Genomic DNA, 15853 nt, shown 5'->3' on the forward strand with positions numbered 1-15853 from the left:
GTTCTAAGGGACAAAAGGAAGATGGAAAATAATTGTGTGCATGAATTTGGACAAATTTTAGTACAAAAACCAGACAAGTGTTATAATTCGGACCTCTGGGGCAAAAAAAAATCACGAAATACAGTGCAGAATATGTGCCCTTTAACATGCCCGCGGGCTATTATGTAAAAAGAGAGGACTCAATCTGGAGGCTACTTTTATTGTGTAGAGCAGCGAGCCCCCCTCTCCGGCCATGTTGAAGCTTTTCCTGCTCAACACTGGATTCACAGGCTTCTCCTCACTCGACCCATGCAGCATGCATGTTGCTCTTACTTTTCTCTAACGCGTTAAGGGGAAAAGTGATTAAATCTCTGTCGTGCGTCCAGAGCGGCTCGTCATACTTGTATGAAACAGGTGAATCCGTCTTCGTTGTTTTCGGAATCCCTGACTCAGCGCTGCCGCACGTCAACAACAGTTTGGGAACAGAGTTAGCAGTTGTGGCTAACTTCAGCCACACAGTCACATTATCGCAAGGTAGTCTCATGTTGACGGCCAGTCGGTCCTGGTCAGTCAGTAAGGACAGAGCAGGCTGAGCCACTGATGTGTACAGCAGCCTGACCTTTCCACAGTTGGACATTTTCTTCCCTCACTGCAGCCTAGGTGAGTAACGTTAGCCCCCATGGGTTTGTTTACACCGCCGCTTTCCACCCTTTAACAACAAAATACTGCTTTAATGCTTGTGGGGTGACGCTGTTGACAACTAGTAGCTTTCACGCTGTACCAAATTGGTTTTTAAGTAAAAATCCGTATAGTGTTTTGCTCTCCTGCCTTTTCTAAATCAGCTGTGTTCGCTGTAGGATGCACTATGCGGCTACTGCCTCTCTGTCCTTTGGCTCTCTGGGCCTGCTGCGGCTCTTCGGGGCTTCGTGGCCCTGGAGCCTGGCGGCCGGACTAGGGGTCTACCTGGGAACCGGAGGCTGGAGGTACTTTTACGTTGCAGTTCGCACTGCCAAGAGGGATCTCAAGTGAGTAGAAAAACTGGAGACTTTCATCGGTTGAGCTGGAATTTTCTGACTCTTCAGATTTTGCTGAATGTTGTTTGCCAGTGTAATATAAGTATAATTTGCAGCCAGTAGAGCAAGACAGGCTGGTTTACCCTTTGTTTATAACAATGTGTTAAATATACATATTATACAAATGCAAAAGGTGAATGGAGACTAAAACTTTATGCTAGAAAATTCTCATGCTCATTAGCCAGTAGGGATGGGGTACATCACCATACTTAGTATATATAGTGTTTGATGTTTCTGAGGCTTAATCAGATACGCTGGAACACTTGAAACAAGATTTCTAGTCAAAATATCCCTTACTGTGCTCCCAGTCAAACAGGACCAGTAATGCTGTCTTTGTAAAGATGCAGTTGGTCAGTGCAGTTGTCTAGAAGTACTGATATCTCTAATAAGCTCAGAAAAAGATTTAATGATGCAATTTGTCTTGATAACAACTAATATCACCAAGTTAGCCAGTGAAAACCTTAGTCAAAGCTATGCGATCGTTCTAAAAATGGGCACTAATAATTTATTCTCTTCTTTTTGGTGCATCAGTGGTCTATATGTGCTTTTGAGGGTGAAGCTGTGGATCTGGCGCTACATGCGTAATGGCAGTACAGTACCCTCCATCTTTGCCCAGACTGTGAAACACCACCCAAATAAGCCTGCACTTGTGTATGAGGCAACCGGGGAAACATGGACCTTCTCCCAGTTGGACCAGCTGTGCAATGCTGTAGCACACTGGGCTCTGAGCCAGGGCTGGACCTCAGGGGATGTCGTTGCTCTGTTCATGGAGAGCAGGCCACTGCAGGTGGCTCTCTGGCTGGGCCTTGCCAAAGTCGGCGTGGAGGCTGCGCTGATTAACTTCAACCTTAGGCGTGACTCGCTCCTGCACTGTTTGGGAGTCTCAGGCGCCCGGGGGCTTGTTTTTGCAGTTGAGCTGGCTGATGGTAAAGACTTTTTACTGCACGTTTATCTGTTTTCCCCTTGCCCATTTCCCTGGAGTTAAGGGTCACGGCACAGCGCCAATCAATTACAAAGGCTAAAGTGATCTTTAAAAACTAAACAAAGGTTTTAACACCTCTGTTTCATTGCTACACATAGCCTTCTCTGTTTTCATGTCCAAATTATTTACCTGGTGGAACTGGACCTTGCAGTGCTTGCACATAATCCATAACAAAAGGGATTTTTGTAATCCTTATAATCTCCAATTGGACCAGGCACAGCTTTCATGGGTGAAAAACAAAAAGTACAGTCTCTACATGAAAACTTACCTCATCCTCTTCGCAGCCATTTCTATGTGTTTAAGGTTTCAGATTCAGCTCCTTAAAATGCAGTTTTCAATAAGTTTTTTCTTTATTGTGCCTGTCTTTCAACAGCTGTGTCTGAAGTGAGCTCCTCTCTTGCTCCATCTGCGATATTGTTCTACACTGGTGACCTGACACCTGATCAGGTAGATGCCCTCAATGCTAAACCCTTGGACTCCATATTGGCTTCCTCCCCACGTCATCCTCCTCCTTATACCCAGTCCAAGGGCTTTAATGGTGAGTAGTGACCCTTCCACTGTTTCTGAAGTGCTGATCCAAGTGTTCGCAAAGGTCTCTTTAGCAATATAATTTCAGCAGCATCTCTGTGTCGAAACCTCCATGAGCATTAAAAGACTTGACTGATAATCAAGTTGAAGTCCTCTGCTGCAATCCCTGTAGCTTTATTTTCCCAGTACTTTGCATTATTGACCTCAAATACAAAGTGCAAGTGAAGGGAAAAGTCAACTACTTCTCTAACCAAAGGGAGGACTTTTACCCAGATTCAGTGTAAAAGTTGTAGGGAAACTGAATGATTGGAAGCACTTATTCCACTGAAAACTTTCTTCAGTCAAAGACTGGGCTTAAACTCTATTCAGAAAAATGATTATTTTCAGTGGAATATTATTTTATAAAGCAAACATGTCTAAAGTTTATTTTTCTGGAAATAGTTTAACCTGTTTTGGTATAAAATTGTGAATGGAAATCATTTTTGTTGTTCATCTGAAATGAAACGATGGATGAATCTCATAGTTCCCTACTCCCTGCACAGTACACTATGTAGGCCCACTGTGCAGGTCTTAGTGATGTCTTTGTCACCTAAAAAGTGTATATGTCCAACACAAGAACCATTTGGGATTCAGTCACATGTGCAAAAATTCCCTACTGAACATTCAGTGCATTATTTGAGTGTAGAATGCAACATTTAATACCTCATGTAGGAAGCAGGGAGACATTAGGGATTCAGGTCATAACTAGGAAATTGTTAACTTTAGTTCGAGGGTATTTACATCTGCATCATATCAATCATAAAAAAATAATATTAAAGCGCTGGTCACTATTTTGCAAAATAAAAGTAATGAAAAGCTAATAGCTACTTACAGCAAAACTACATGCACATATGTGTTAACTGTAAGGCTGAAGGACACAATGTGTTAGTGATGTGAGCCACTGCTCTTTTGAAACATCAAAGCTATTTGACCCTGTTGGGTAATTTACCACAGCATAACTAAGATTGAAGTTTAGAAATGTATTAAGAACACCCATTCATAATTTCTGTGATGCAATATACCCTAGACTGCCCGTTGAATTTAGAAGATCCTGTTTTTCAGGATTACAGGGGCATGAAAAAGGCCATCTAATTTTAAAATATGGATAAAAATAATCTCAGTTACTTTCACACAGACACGCATGCCTTCACATGAAGGGTTAACTAGGGCAAAGGTTTAAAGACTAAAACTAAAGAGTCTAAGACAGAGGTCACTAATAGGCCGCACAATAGACTGTGGTCTGTGGACCTGGACCTATAACCGATAAACTATGGAGAATTGTTTAATTTTGACATGGTGGTCCTGTTTTAATTGGCGTAACTTTTCTAGCATTTTTGGTAACTTTAGTGACCCAGGAAACGCACAGACCAAGCGCATGCATTGTAAGTATCACATGTGATGCTACTCAGCCAATCAGATCTGTGCATTACGATGAGCACTGAGACTCGAATGAGTAATGCGCACACACAGGGGAGGGCCGAGGCAAGAAACAGCAGACGGAGAAGAGAGAGAGTCAGAGGGAGGTTATTTGACATTCTAAAAATTCTTATTTTGGCACTCTAAAAAGAGAAAACTAACAAATTTGTTGAAATATCACCGAATTGTACTTTATTTGATTTGATATTCAGTTGTTGTTGTATAAGATGTTGATATACCTACTAGGCTACTTCAGTTTTAATTAAAGACCCCTGGTCAGAGAGAGACATAGAGAAAGTGGTGAGGGGTGAGAGCACCCACAGATATCTTCCCCATCTATCACAGACTTGGTTAAAGCCGTTATACCTTCAGGCAAATTATACATAAAAGACAATCTACATAAACAATAGTTAATTCATTGTTACGAATGAAAACTGCTACTGTGCAGCCTTAGGCTTGGAAGCAAAATGAACACTGTCATTGATTATATTGAAGTCAGTGTAGCACAGCATGTGCTACCCTGGGCTCAAGGAGAACGCTGGAGGCAGGATTTAAGGTTGCAGCAGCCATGTTTCTTTATTTTCCCACAAAATAAACAACAAACAAAACCAAGCAACACTAAGCTATGCTGGCCACTTTTCAGGGGCTCAAGCTGGCTAGACGTTTCACTCTCTTCCTTGAGCTTTTCAAATCTTCAAACTGCTGCTGCTCGTCCCTCTCAGCTCTTTTTAAAGGCGCTCACGCTGCCCGCTAGACCAGAATCAGCCGGCTCTCATTAAGGGCAGCACCAGAGCTGAGAGGGAACAAGAGCTCGCCACTCCGCCTCCCTGTTACCACCCCCAGCTGGCATGCTCAACCTGTGTAACAGGGGGCGGGGCCCGGGCGGCGGAGCTCAGGGCTCGCTCCATCCTCTGGTGCCTCTTGTAGCCGGCAGCAGCGTCGTCCTCTTCCTCCCACCGTCACTCCCGCACATCAGGAGAGCTTGGGCTTTGCGCTCCGCCCCCTCCACATTTGTGGCTCTGAGTGTTAAGTGTTCGGGCCCTGCCTTCCTGCCGACTCTCTCGGCCATCATCGCCGGGGCCCGGTGGGCAGGCGCATGCCACAGTCAGCAAACAGTGTTCCTCTTAATGACGTCAGCAAGAGTCTCTCTGTCAAGCTAAAGGTTCTCGAATGGTCACCTTTCACCCAGTTAAATGAAGATGGAAAAACCCAAACTCCAAGTTCTTTTAGACATTTAACTGAATAATAGTACTTAATAACTCCTTTACTTCAACTTACTAATTTGTCAAAATTACTAATACAGGTACTACAACTACTATTTCTTGTGTAATCCTGAATCCTAACATAAATGTAGTTAAGATCAGTTAATTTGAATAAGGTCTACCTTCTTTGCAAAATGTTAAGTCATAGCATACGCATGTTAAATATTAAGTTTGAATGCTTTTTACATGTAAAGTATGTGACTTCTGATTCACTTTGCTCATTCCATGACCCTAAGTGGTTCCAGCATGTCTGCTAAAAAAGCTGCTGATAGATGGACAAAACAGGCTCATCCTCTTATCTGGTTGTGAGTGCATCCTTCTCAATGTGCCACAGGCATCACTGAGACACAAAGGCCAAAGTACTAGTATTATGAGGTGTTAGGAATATATTCTTAAACAACATATTTGTTGTTAAAAAGATAAAAAAATTGATTATGGGAGATAATGTAATCCGTTCAACCACAAATGGCGCCCCTTTGTGGAGAGCTTCAGTCTAGAAAAACTGTCAGGATTCCCTGCAACCTTGTATATTTTATTTTCAAAATAGGCAAACATAAACTAATAAATACATAATTTCTTAAAGTGCTCCTTGCGGTGATGCCGATTTGTTGTAACAGTCGTTTTTACTGCTCCATGTACATTTTACCATACTGTCTATGTACTGTATGCACAACACTGAGAGTGAGAGTAGTAGACAAGATCAGAGTAGTTTTTGAGCTTTTTACATGTCTGTTCTGTAGCCAAATGGTCAAGTTTCTTGCTGCATATCTGAAGTAATTTGATCCGTCATTGTTTAATTTTTCATCCAATATGCTGGAGACCACACAACTTGACAGTCACATGTCTGATTACTCATGGTCTGTGCTGAAGAGGCAGGAATACAATTGAAGTTCAGATTAGTGAATAAGTACTAACAAAAGCTGATTGAAATTAATTATTGATGCAGATTAAACATGAGAAATTTTACAAAGACTTGCCTAGTGTGATGTCAGGCTAAACTAGCCTTTATTGTGTAAAAGTGATTAAAAATATAATTCAAAATGAGTGAAAACCGTGTTTAAACAAAGGCTGGCTGAAATGATTTATGATTCATGCAGATTATCTGAGAAATTACTCGCTATTGTGTCTCTATGGGAAATCTTGTCAGGAGGACCTTTTGTTCTACATGGGAAAAATTCTTTTATACATTATACAAATGATAGGAAAAAAAACCCTGTGTGATGAAGTTCTGTTTTTGTATGCATGCCAGTGCAAGAGAAAAGTGGTAGGGTGCTGTCTAATACTCTTTTGTGTTTACAGACCGTTTGTTCTATATCTACACATCTGGCACAACTGGACTCCCCAAAGCTGCTATTGTGGTGCACAGCCGGTAAGTTCTGCTGCAGGTTGCACCTGTAAATCTGAAAGAAAATTCAGTATTCATTTATTCAATTTCCAGTCAAAACAACCATTAAATACAATATATTCTTCTTCCAGTGTTTGGAGCAGAGGAGCAGAAAGCGTATATTTCACAGTAAATAACACAAAGGTCTTTAATGCTCAATATAATTAATTTCAGTATTTGTATTCACTCGGTTGCCTTTTAAAGACATGTGCAGGGATATTTTTCCACACCTCCAGAGGTCAGTCTTAGAAGTTGGTTGCAATGGAAGTTGGTTGGATGCAAGTAATCCCAAACATGGTCAGTGATGTTGAGCTCTGGACTCACTCTGGGGTGGTCAGTCTATTGTCCTAAGAACACCAACAGTTTCTTTGTTTGATTTGGAAATTTTCTTCTTTTTATCCGTTTCCTTTTCTCAGTAGGAGCTTCTTGACAGCTACACATCCTTGTAGATCCACAGTGTTGTCTTTTCACAGTGGAAAGATAGAAAGAAACACCTTTGGATTTTTTCAGATCTGAAGCAAAAGTGGAGTTTGATTTCTGTCAGGATGAAAATACTGTTTATCTGATGGTGACAGTTTTGGTGGTCTACAAAGTCTTGCACAGTTGTTAGGAGGCTCATTTCTCTATCTTTTGAACATTTTTGTAACTCAGGTTTTGGAAACCCCCTTTTTTTTTTCTACTTATTTTCCTTTGACTATTCCTTTTGCAACTGGACTATTTTACTCCTAGTCACCTCAAGAATATCTCCTGAACAATGAGTAACTTGTGCTTAAAGGTCATTTTGACTGAAAATAGAGTACATTAAAGGTGGTCTCTGACTTTTATGTGGTACATTACGTGTCTATGTCTAAAATCATAAATCCCAGAACTTTTGAATTATCTCACAGAAGAAATTCATGTTTCAGGTATTATAGAATTGCAGCTTTTGGATATTATTCTTTTCGCATGAGGCCAGATGATGTCATCTATGACTGCTTGCCACTCTACCATTCAGCAGGTATGGGCAAACTGATCTTGTTCAGTTTCTTTTAATGTAATTTTTTTCTGATAGTCTTAGTGTTATTGGTCCAGTTAAATTTAAGATTTGTACCTGACATGCCAAACATAATTTTCTGTATTTTCTCAATTTTTCCAGGTAACATAATGGGTGTTGGTCAGTGTGTAATCCATGGGCTGACTGTAGTGGTGAAGAAAAAGTTTTCAGCTAGTCGGTTCTGGGAGGACTGCATCAGACACAACTGCACTGTAAGTGACTGATCACTTCTTTTGTAACCATGTTGTAACTGAGAGAGATTACTCTCCAAATCAAGGGTGTCAGACATCAGTTCTGGAGAGTTACACAGGACAATTTAGTGATTTTCCTTGCTCTGACACATGATTCAGCTCAAGAATGCTTTGACGATGAGCTGATCAGCTGAGTTGGCTTCATTACAGTTTGGTGTCCTTGGGATCTAATGGTTGTTGTGCCTCTCCAGGTAGTGCAGTACATAGGGGAGATCTGCCGCTACCTGCTCTCCCAGCCGGTGCGTCCATCAGAGCGGGGACACCGTGTGCGACTGGCCGTGGGGAATGGACTTCGTCCCAGCGTATGGGAGGCTTTTATGGAACGCTTTGGGATCAAACAGATTGGCGAGTTCTATGGAGCCACAGAGTGTAACTGTAGCATCGCCAATATGGATGGAAAGGTCAGGGTCCTAGCAGATGAGTCTCTAATCAAAGCTGCTTGTTTTGAAGATTGTTTTTTGGTTAGGTTAAGCTTAAATCGTAGCCTGGGGGGTTCAGGGTTCAGTGTCAGATCTCCAGGGCAATTTAATAAAATCCAAGTTACTTCTTTTAGAGCTGTTGTTGGGGATACAAATGTAATTCTAGACTTAGAGTTTTGCTGGGAAATCCCCAGTGCTGGGTAATCCAGCCTTTGTTGTAGCTTTGGAGAGTTTATTGGTAGTTCTCTGTTCCTTTCTCCAGGTGGGAGCCTGTGGCTTTAACAGCCGGATTCTGCCGAATGTCTACCCCATCCGGCTGGTGAAAGTAGATGAGGATACTATGGAGCTGGTGCGAAACAAAGAAGGACTTTGTGTTCCATGCCGACCAGGTGAGATCAATATCCTGAAAAGAATTCTTCATGATCACTTTCATTATTAGCATAGTGTACAGCTGTTTTCTTTTTGCCATTTGATTTCTAATGCATGTTATTAAAAAATAAGATGATGGCCATGTTTTGCATAATTTACCCTTCTGATCTCAGGGGAGCCAGGGCTCCTGGTCGGTAAAATCAACCAGCAAGACCCACTGCGTCGCTTTGATGGGTATGCTAGTCAGGATGCCACCAGGAAGAAGATTGCTCATAATGTTTTTAAGAAAAATGACTCTGCCTACCTGTCAGGTAAGTCACAGGTTTTTTTTTTTAATATCTTTAAAGCTATTCCCATTTGTATCATCCGTTGGAAGACTCTGCCCACTGGGTCATTCCATAGGCCTTTTTCACGCACAGAGTAGGGGTCAAGTTCAGAGGGAGGTTATGTGTAAACTTATTTCCGGTTTCCACGCCACTCCGCTACGAATATGGCTGCATTTCATTATTCATCATCTTTGGCTGAACTCCCGTGCTTTAGGCAGGATGATGTGGTCAGAATTGTGGAAGAGCTATCAAGCACCAAACATGCAAAACTCAATAAGGTATATAAATAATTTTTTGAGCAGTTTATTTTTGATTATGAAGGTAAATCTTTAGCTGGATCCCAGTGCTAACTACCTTACTTAATGTGACGGACAGGATGAGTGATGTTAGGTAGTTTCAGCACTTGGAGATCTTTAAATATGTGTCTGTTTAAGATGTAAATAAATGGTGTCTAACATGAATTATTGTGTTAAATTATGTACTTCTCAGTGTCCAATGCTGTAGACAGGGAGATCCGTGTAAGGGCTCTGTGTTGTCGGTCCTTAAAGAAAAGCGAGGATCCAAAGACTTCAAAGGAGTTTAACCAGTTCATTGTTCCAACATTGCAGTTCATGAACCCGTTTTAATTTATGCAATTAGATTTACTATTTTATAAACTAATTCATATTAGGTTTTTAAATACCACATATAGCCACACATCTTTACAGTAACCACCTGGGTCACCGAAGTTCTTTGATGCCAGTCTCGAGGGTCTCGTACATTAGCCATGATTTTGGGTCCATAACAAAAAACCCAACACATGACTATTCAAATGTAGTACAAAGCTAAATGAAAATAAATAAACGTGTATTATTGAAATGGAAGTGGTGGTTTTTTTTTTTATTTTAGGGGTATATTTTAATAACAGCATTTCACATGCGATGTAAGTAATGGCTCTTATATAAGTTTTATATATATATATAGCTTAACTTGTTCTTCCTCCTCTATCCTCCACCACCCCCTCTTCCTCATTAGTAGAGTCTCAGAAACAGCCCTCTCTCTGCTATACACAGACTCCCTTGCTTGTTAACTCCAGCTGAAGCTACATGGTGCTGCAGCCCCTTTTCACCCATGTTTTTCCTTTTAGAGGTCCGACAGGTTGAAATGAGCGCTGCACACATTTGTGCTGTTTCGAATTACTTTGAATGTTGGCTCCTCGCTCCTTTTTACTGCGATTAACCATTTGTTTCTGAGCTCATCATCAGATGGAAATGAATGAAAACTCAAAACCGGAAATGATTTTACACATAAATTCCCAAACCAGAAATGTTGACCCTGGAAACAAGAGAGAGCCTAATTATGTGAAAAGCTTAAAAACAGACCAAGTGAGATGTCATTAAGATGTTAATCTACACTGCTCAAAAAAATAAAGGGAACGCTTAAACACAATATAACTCCAAGTAAATCAAACTTCTGTGAAATCAAACTGTCCACTTAGGAAGCAACACTGATTGACAATCAAGTTCACAGCTGTTGTGCAAATGGAATAAACAGGTGGAAATTATTGGCGATTAGCAAGACACACTCAATAAAGGAGTGGTTCTGCAGGTGGGGACCACAGACCACTTCTCAGTACCTTTGCTTTCTGGCTGATGTTTTGGTCACTTTTGAATGTTGGTGGTGCTTTCAGACTCGTGGTAGCATGAGACGGACTCTACTCAAGTTGCTCAGGTAGTGCAGCTCATCCAGGATGGCACGTCAATGCGAGATGTGGCAAGAAGGTTTGCTGTGTCTGTCAGCGTAGTGTCCAGAGGCTTGAGGCGCTACCAGGAGACAGGCCAGTACACCAGGAGATGTGGAGGAGGCCGTAGGAGGGCAGCAGGACCGCTACCTCCGCCTTTGTGCAAGGAGGAACAGGAGAAGCACTGCCAGAGCCCAGCAAAATGACCTCCAGCAGGCACAAATGTGCATGTGTCTGCACAAACGGTTAGAAACCGACTCCATTAGGATTCATGGAGAGCATTTACCAGAACACCAGGATTGGCAAATTCGCCACTGGCGCCCTGTGCTCTTCACAGATGAAAGCAGGTTCATGTTGAGCACATGTGACAGACGTGACAGTCTGGAGATGCCGTGGAGAGCGACCTGCTGCCTGCAACATCCTTCAGCATGACAGGTTTGGCAGTGGGTCAGTAATGGTGTGGGGTGGCATTTCTTTGCAGGGCCGCACAGCCCTCCATGTGCTCGCCAGAGGTAGCCTGACTGCCATTAGGTACCGAAATGAGATCCTCTGACCCCTTGAGACCATATGCTGGTGCGGTTGGCTCTGGGTTCCTCCTAATGCAGGACCATGCTAGACCTCATGTGGCTCGAGTGTGTCAGCAATTCCTGCAAGATGAAGGCATTGAAGCTATGGACTGACATTCCCCAGACCTGAATCCGATTGAGCACATCTGGGACATCATGTCTCGCTCCATCCACCAACACCACGTTGCACCACAGACTGTCCAGGGGTTAGTGGATGCTTTAGTCCAGGTCTGGGAGGAGATCCCTCAGGAAACCATCCGCCACCTCATCAGGAGCATGCCCAGGCATTGTATGGAGGCCACACACAATACAGAGCCTCATTTTGACTTGTTTTAAGGACATCACATCAAAGGTGGATCAGCCTGTAGTGCGTTTTTCCACTTAAATTTTGTGTGTGACTCCAAATTCAGGCCTCCATTGGTTAATAAATTTGATTTCCATTGATTTTTGTGTGATTTTGTTGTCAGCACATTCAACTTTGTACAGAACAACGTATTCAATGAGTATTTAATTCATTCAGATCTAGGATGTGTTATTTGAGTGTTCCCTTTATTTTTTTGACCTCTATCACATAATATACTCAATTGATCTCCTTCAGGGGATGTTCTGGTGATGGATGAGCTTGGTTACATGTACTTCCGTGACCGGAGTGGTGACACTTTCCGCTGGAAAGGAGAGAATGTCTCCACTACTGAAGTGGAAGGCACACTGAGCAGCATGCTGGGCCAGACTGATGTGGCTGTATATGGTGTTGCAGTGCCAGGTGATCAAATGTTTTTATTAAGAATTGAGTAGACTTGCTAGAGAAAGTGTTTTGTTTTCACTCTCCTTTTCTGCATGCAACCTATAAGAGCTAGATGTATGTGATGTGTTAACACCACTTAAAATACCACCAAAACGTACTTAAATCTTTAAATCTTTTTCTCCTCATCTTCTCTTTTTCTCATCTGTCTATTGGGTCCAGATGCGCACACTTTTTTTTTTTTTTTTTTTTTTTTTTTTGGGACATGATTAATTCAAGTTGCTTTTCCCTTCTCAATCAAGCATCTTGGACAACATAATGGTACTATTATAACCCAGAAATTGTTAGGGTCCCCTTGTGGCTCAGGGGCCCTGCGCAGCTGCTTATGTTGCCTATTAGGTAGAGCCAACATTTTGGCATATTGTTTTTGAATTTCAGGTGTTGAAGGAAAAGCTGGGATGGCTGCCATTGCAGACATAGCAGGAGGCTTTAATTGTGAATCTTTTCTGAGAGAAATTCAGAAGGCCCTGCCTCCGTATGCCCGGCCAGTCTTTCTCCGCATCTCCCCACATGTAGACACAACAGGTGAGTTACGGCTTCTGAACATCAATAAGCCAGGTGCAGATGATCTGTAATTGAAAATCTGTCTGTCACTTATCTGTATGCTTCCCTCACAGGCACTTTTAAAATACAGAAGACCAGGTTACAGAGGGAAGGATACGACCCCCGTATCACAACTGACCAGATCTACATTCTTAACTCTAGAGCAGGACGTTATGAGCTTGTTAATGAGGAAGTGTATAATGCCTTAGTGGACGGTAGAATACCTCTTTGAGAAAATGAAGAGCAGGTAAGGTGTGGTACTTCAGGGATCAGTTACAGAAATGCAAAAGACCATGCTGTGATTTGTACTGTTATTATGTAGGCAGCCAATGTTTAGCACTGTTGAAACGAATAGCACTACATTTGAAAGTTTTTAATACGCTATATTACTGAGTGCTGTACTTGTGCACAAAATGCACAGTAGATTTAAAGAGTGCTCTGAATGGGAATTCTGTTACCAGGAAAAGCTCTTTGTTGTGCAGGATTTCTTTCAGAAAGGCCTAATACGCTAACAGATGCACAAAGACAAGCTGTGCCTGCTAGAAAATATTCCTGACTCTGCAGAACATAAAAAGTATTCCTTTATTGTTTGGATGTTTGTGTATATGAAGAGAATTACTCACAAAAATACCAGTATTCTCTATTTCCCTACCCTATTGTCCTGTAAATAACAGGACACCACACACTTTTTTTTTTTTTTTTTTTTTTTAAGCAGTACCTGACAACTTTATATTTTACCCTATTGAAACTTTGCCCTGTGTGTGTTGCCAAACACTAATGTTAATGTCTTCATCATTAATTCTCAACACTGACTGCTTTTAAACTTTATCTTCAAGTGGTTTCAGGTGTATATTTCTATACACATCTAATACAGGGTGCCTTAAGTCGCATCTCCCCAGTTTATAGTCCAGTTTGAAATGATTGGTACATCCAGTTCAAGGCCTGCAAAAGGATTGTAACAGAATGGACAATTTACAGTGGACATAAATTTAATCCAAGTAATCATATTTCTATACACATCTAATACCAAGTGCCTTAAGTCTAATCTTCCCACTTTAAGGAGTTCACTTTGATATAATGGGTATATCCAGTTCAAGGCCTGCAAGAAGATTTGTAACAGAATGGACAGTTTACTGTGGACTCAAATTTTAATCCAATGTAATCATTTAGATCAGTATGAAAGCTGACACTGGCTTCTCCTCTTAACGTGTGAATGATCAAGCTAAAATAAATGTTTTTGAAACTTTTTTTTCCATTCTTGATTTTATAACAAAAGTCTCTCAAACAGAAGGTGTTTAACTGTATTTAGTTCTGTAACTTTAGTGTCAGGTTCTACATTGCATCAAACCACTGTACATTACTACTGTTTTACTATAATTCAGAATTATTCAGTTTTTGAAGGAATAATTTGGTAAGAGAGACAAATTATAACAATTTTCCACGATCCCCAATAGTAGGAGATTATCATGTTTGATTACCAGATTTTGGTTCTTTCATGTAGGACTGGAGCTTTGAGCCTAACATTGCTAATAAACACTTAAGTCAGCAGTGACCCAGATGTTTTCTGTGAATTGAAAACTTCTCTCAAAGATGCACTTTAGGACACTGTGTGACTTACTGTAAGCTATTAAATATAATTAAAATCTGTGTAGCCAAATGCTACAGAGTTTATTTGCGATTTCTGTTATTCATTTTTTATAAATAACTCTTACTACTGAATTCTAACTGAAGCTATATATTTATAAATATCTTCTTCTTTCGGCTGCTCCCTTTAGGGGTCGCCACAGCGGATCATCTGCCTCCATCTTGCCCTATCCATTGCCTCCTCTACTTTCACACCAACCATCTCAATGTTCACCTTCACTACATCCATAAACCTTCTCTGAAGTCTACCTCTTTCCTTCTACCTGGCAGCTCCATCTCCAACATTCTTTGCCCAATATATCCACTATTCCTCCTCAACACATGTCCAAACCATCTCAACCTGGCCTCTCTGGCTTTATCTCCAAACTGCTCCACCTTCACTGTCCGTCTGATCTGCTCATTTCTAATCTTGTCTAGCCTTGTCACTCCCAACAAAAATCTCAGCATCTTCATCTCCGCCACCTCCGGCTCAGCCTCCTGTCTTTTAGAAAGAGCCACAGTCTCCAAACCATACATCATAGCAGGACGCACTACTGTCTTGTAAACCTTTCCCTTCACTCTTGCTGCTATCCTTCTGTCACACATCAGCCCTGACATCCGTCTCCACCCACTCCATCCTGCCTGCACCCTCTTCCTCACCTCTTTTTTGCACAGTCCGTTGCTCTGGATGGTTGACCCAAGATATATTTATAAATATAAACGTTAAAATTTTTGGCTGAACAGTGATGTTTTGTTCATTTCATGCGTTAACGCCGTAACATACTGTGTGCTAAACTGGGGTTTAAAACTCTTGTTCTTGATTTTTAGAAGAATCATTGTCTTTCACACAAAAGGTGTTTCGTGTCGGGTTCTACTTTGCACTAAACCAGTATTACTACTATTTTAGTATAATTCCAAATTATTTAGTTTTTGAAGGAATAATTTAGTGAGAGAGACAAATTATGACAATATTCCACTAACTTCAATCATAAGAGATCATCAAAGACCTGTTTGATCAGATTTTTTTATAGCGTACAGTAAGTCAAACTACGGACTGTGAAGCACCAACTAGTCACAAAATCATGCTGAACTACACTATTATTGCCAAAGGTGTTCACTCACCCATCCAAATAAAGTCAGGTGTTCCAATAACATTCATGGCCTAAGGTGTATAAAATAAAGCACCTAGGCATGCAGACTGCTTCTACAAACATTAGGGAAAGAATGGGTCGCTCTAAGGAGCTCAGTGAATTCCAGTGAATGCCACATGTCCAGAAATTTCCTCGCTACTAAATATTCCACTGTCAACTCTCAGCGGTACTATAACAAAGTGGAAGCGATTGGGAACGACAGCAGCTCAGCCACGAAGTGGTAGGCCATGTAAAATGACAGAGTGGGGGCAGCCGATACTGAGTGATAGTGCGCATAGGTCACCAACTTTTGCAGAGTCAATTGCTACAGACCTCCAAACATCAAGTGTCCTTCAGATTAGCTCAAGAACAGCATAAAGAGTTTCATGTAGTGGGTTTCCATGGCCA

The 15853-nt window shown here is 41.4% G+C and overlaps 1 protein-coding gene across 1 annotated transcript; it reads left to right on the plus strand.

Annotated features, from left to right (window-relative positions):
- The first annotated feature begins 216 nt into the window (after positions 1-216).
- On the plus strand, positions 217-14244 carry slc27a1a (solute carrier family 27 member 1a). The gene is made up of 13 exons (XM_017701585.2): positions 217-639; positions 837-1004; positions 1584-1978; positions 2408-2572; positions 6579-6648; positions 7569-7660; positions 7799-7908; positions 8139-8348; positions 8629-8755; positions 8909-9046; positions 11946-12110; positions 12528-12674; positions 12767-14244. Exons 2-13 carry the CDS (start codon positions 838-840, stop codon positions 12922-12924), a joined length of 1944 nt encoding a protein of 647 aa, XP_017557074.1. The 5' UTR covers positions 217-639; position 837; the 3' UTR covers positions 12925-14244.
- The last annotated feature ends 1609 nt before the right edge of the window (positions 14245-15853 follow it).

This window comes from Pygocentrus nattereri, chromosome 1 (assembly GCF_015220715.1).
Source record: "Pygocentrus nattereri isolate fPygNat1 chromosome 1, fPygNat1.pri, whole genome shotgun sequence".
Lineage (NCBI taxonomy): Eukaryota > Metazoa > Chordata > Actinopteri > Characiformes > Serrasalmidae > Pygocentrus > Pygocentrus nattereri.

Coding starts and splice junctions, on each gene's coding strand:
- slc27a1a (XM_017701585.2), top strand. CDS start 838: ATGCACTATGCGGCTACTGCCTCTCTGTCCTTTGGCTCTCTGGGCCTG. Junction 6,649..7,568: donor GCTATTGTGGTGCACAGCCG/GTAAGTTCTGCT, acceptor TTCATGTTTCAG/GTATTATAGAATTGCAGCTT. Junction 7,661..7,798: donor GCCACTCTACCATTCAGCAG/GTATGGGCAAAC, acceptor CAATTTTTCCAG/GTAACATAATGGGTGTTGGT.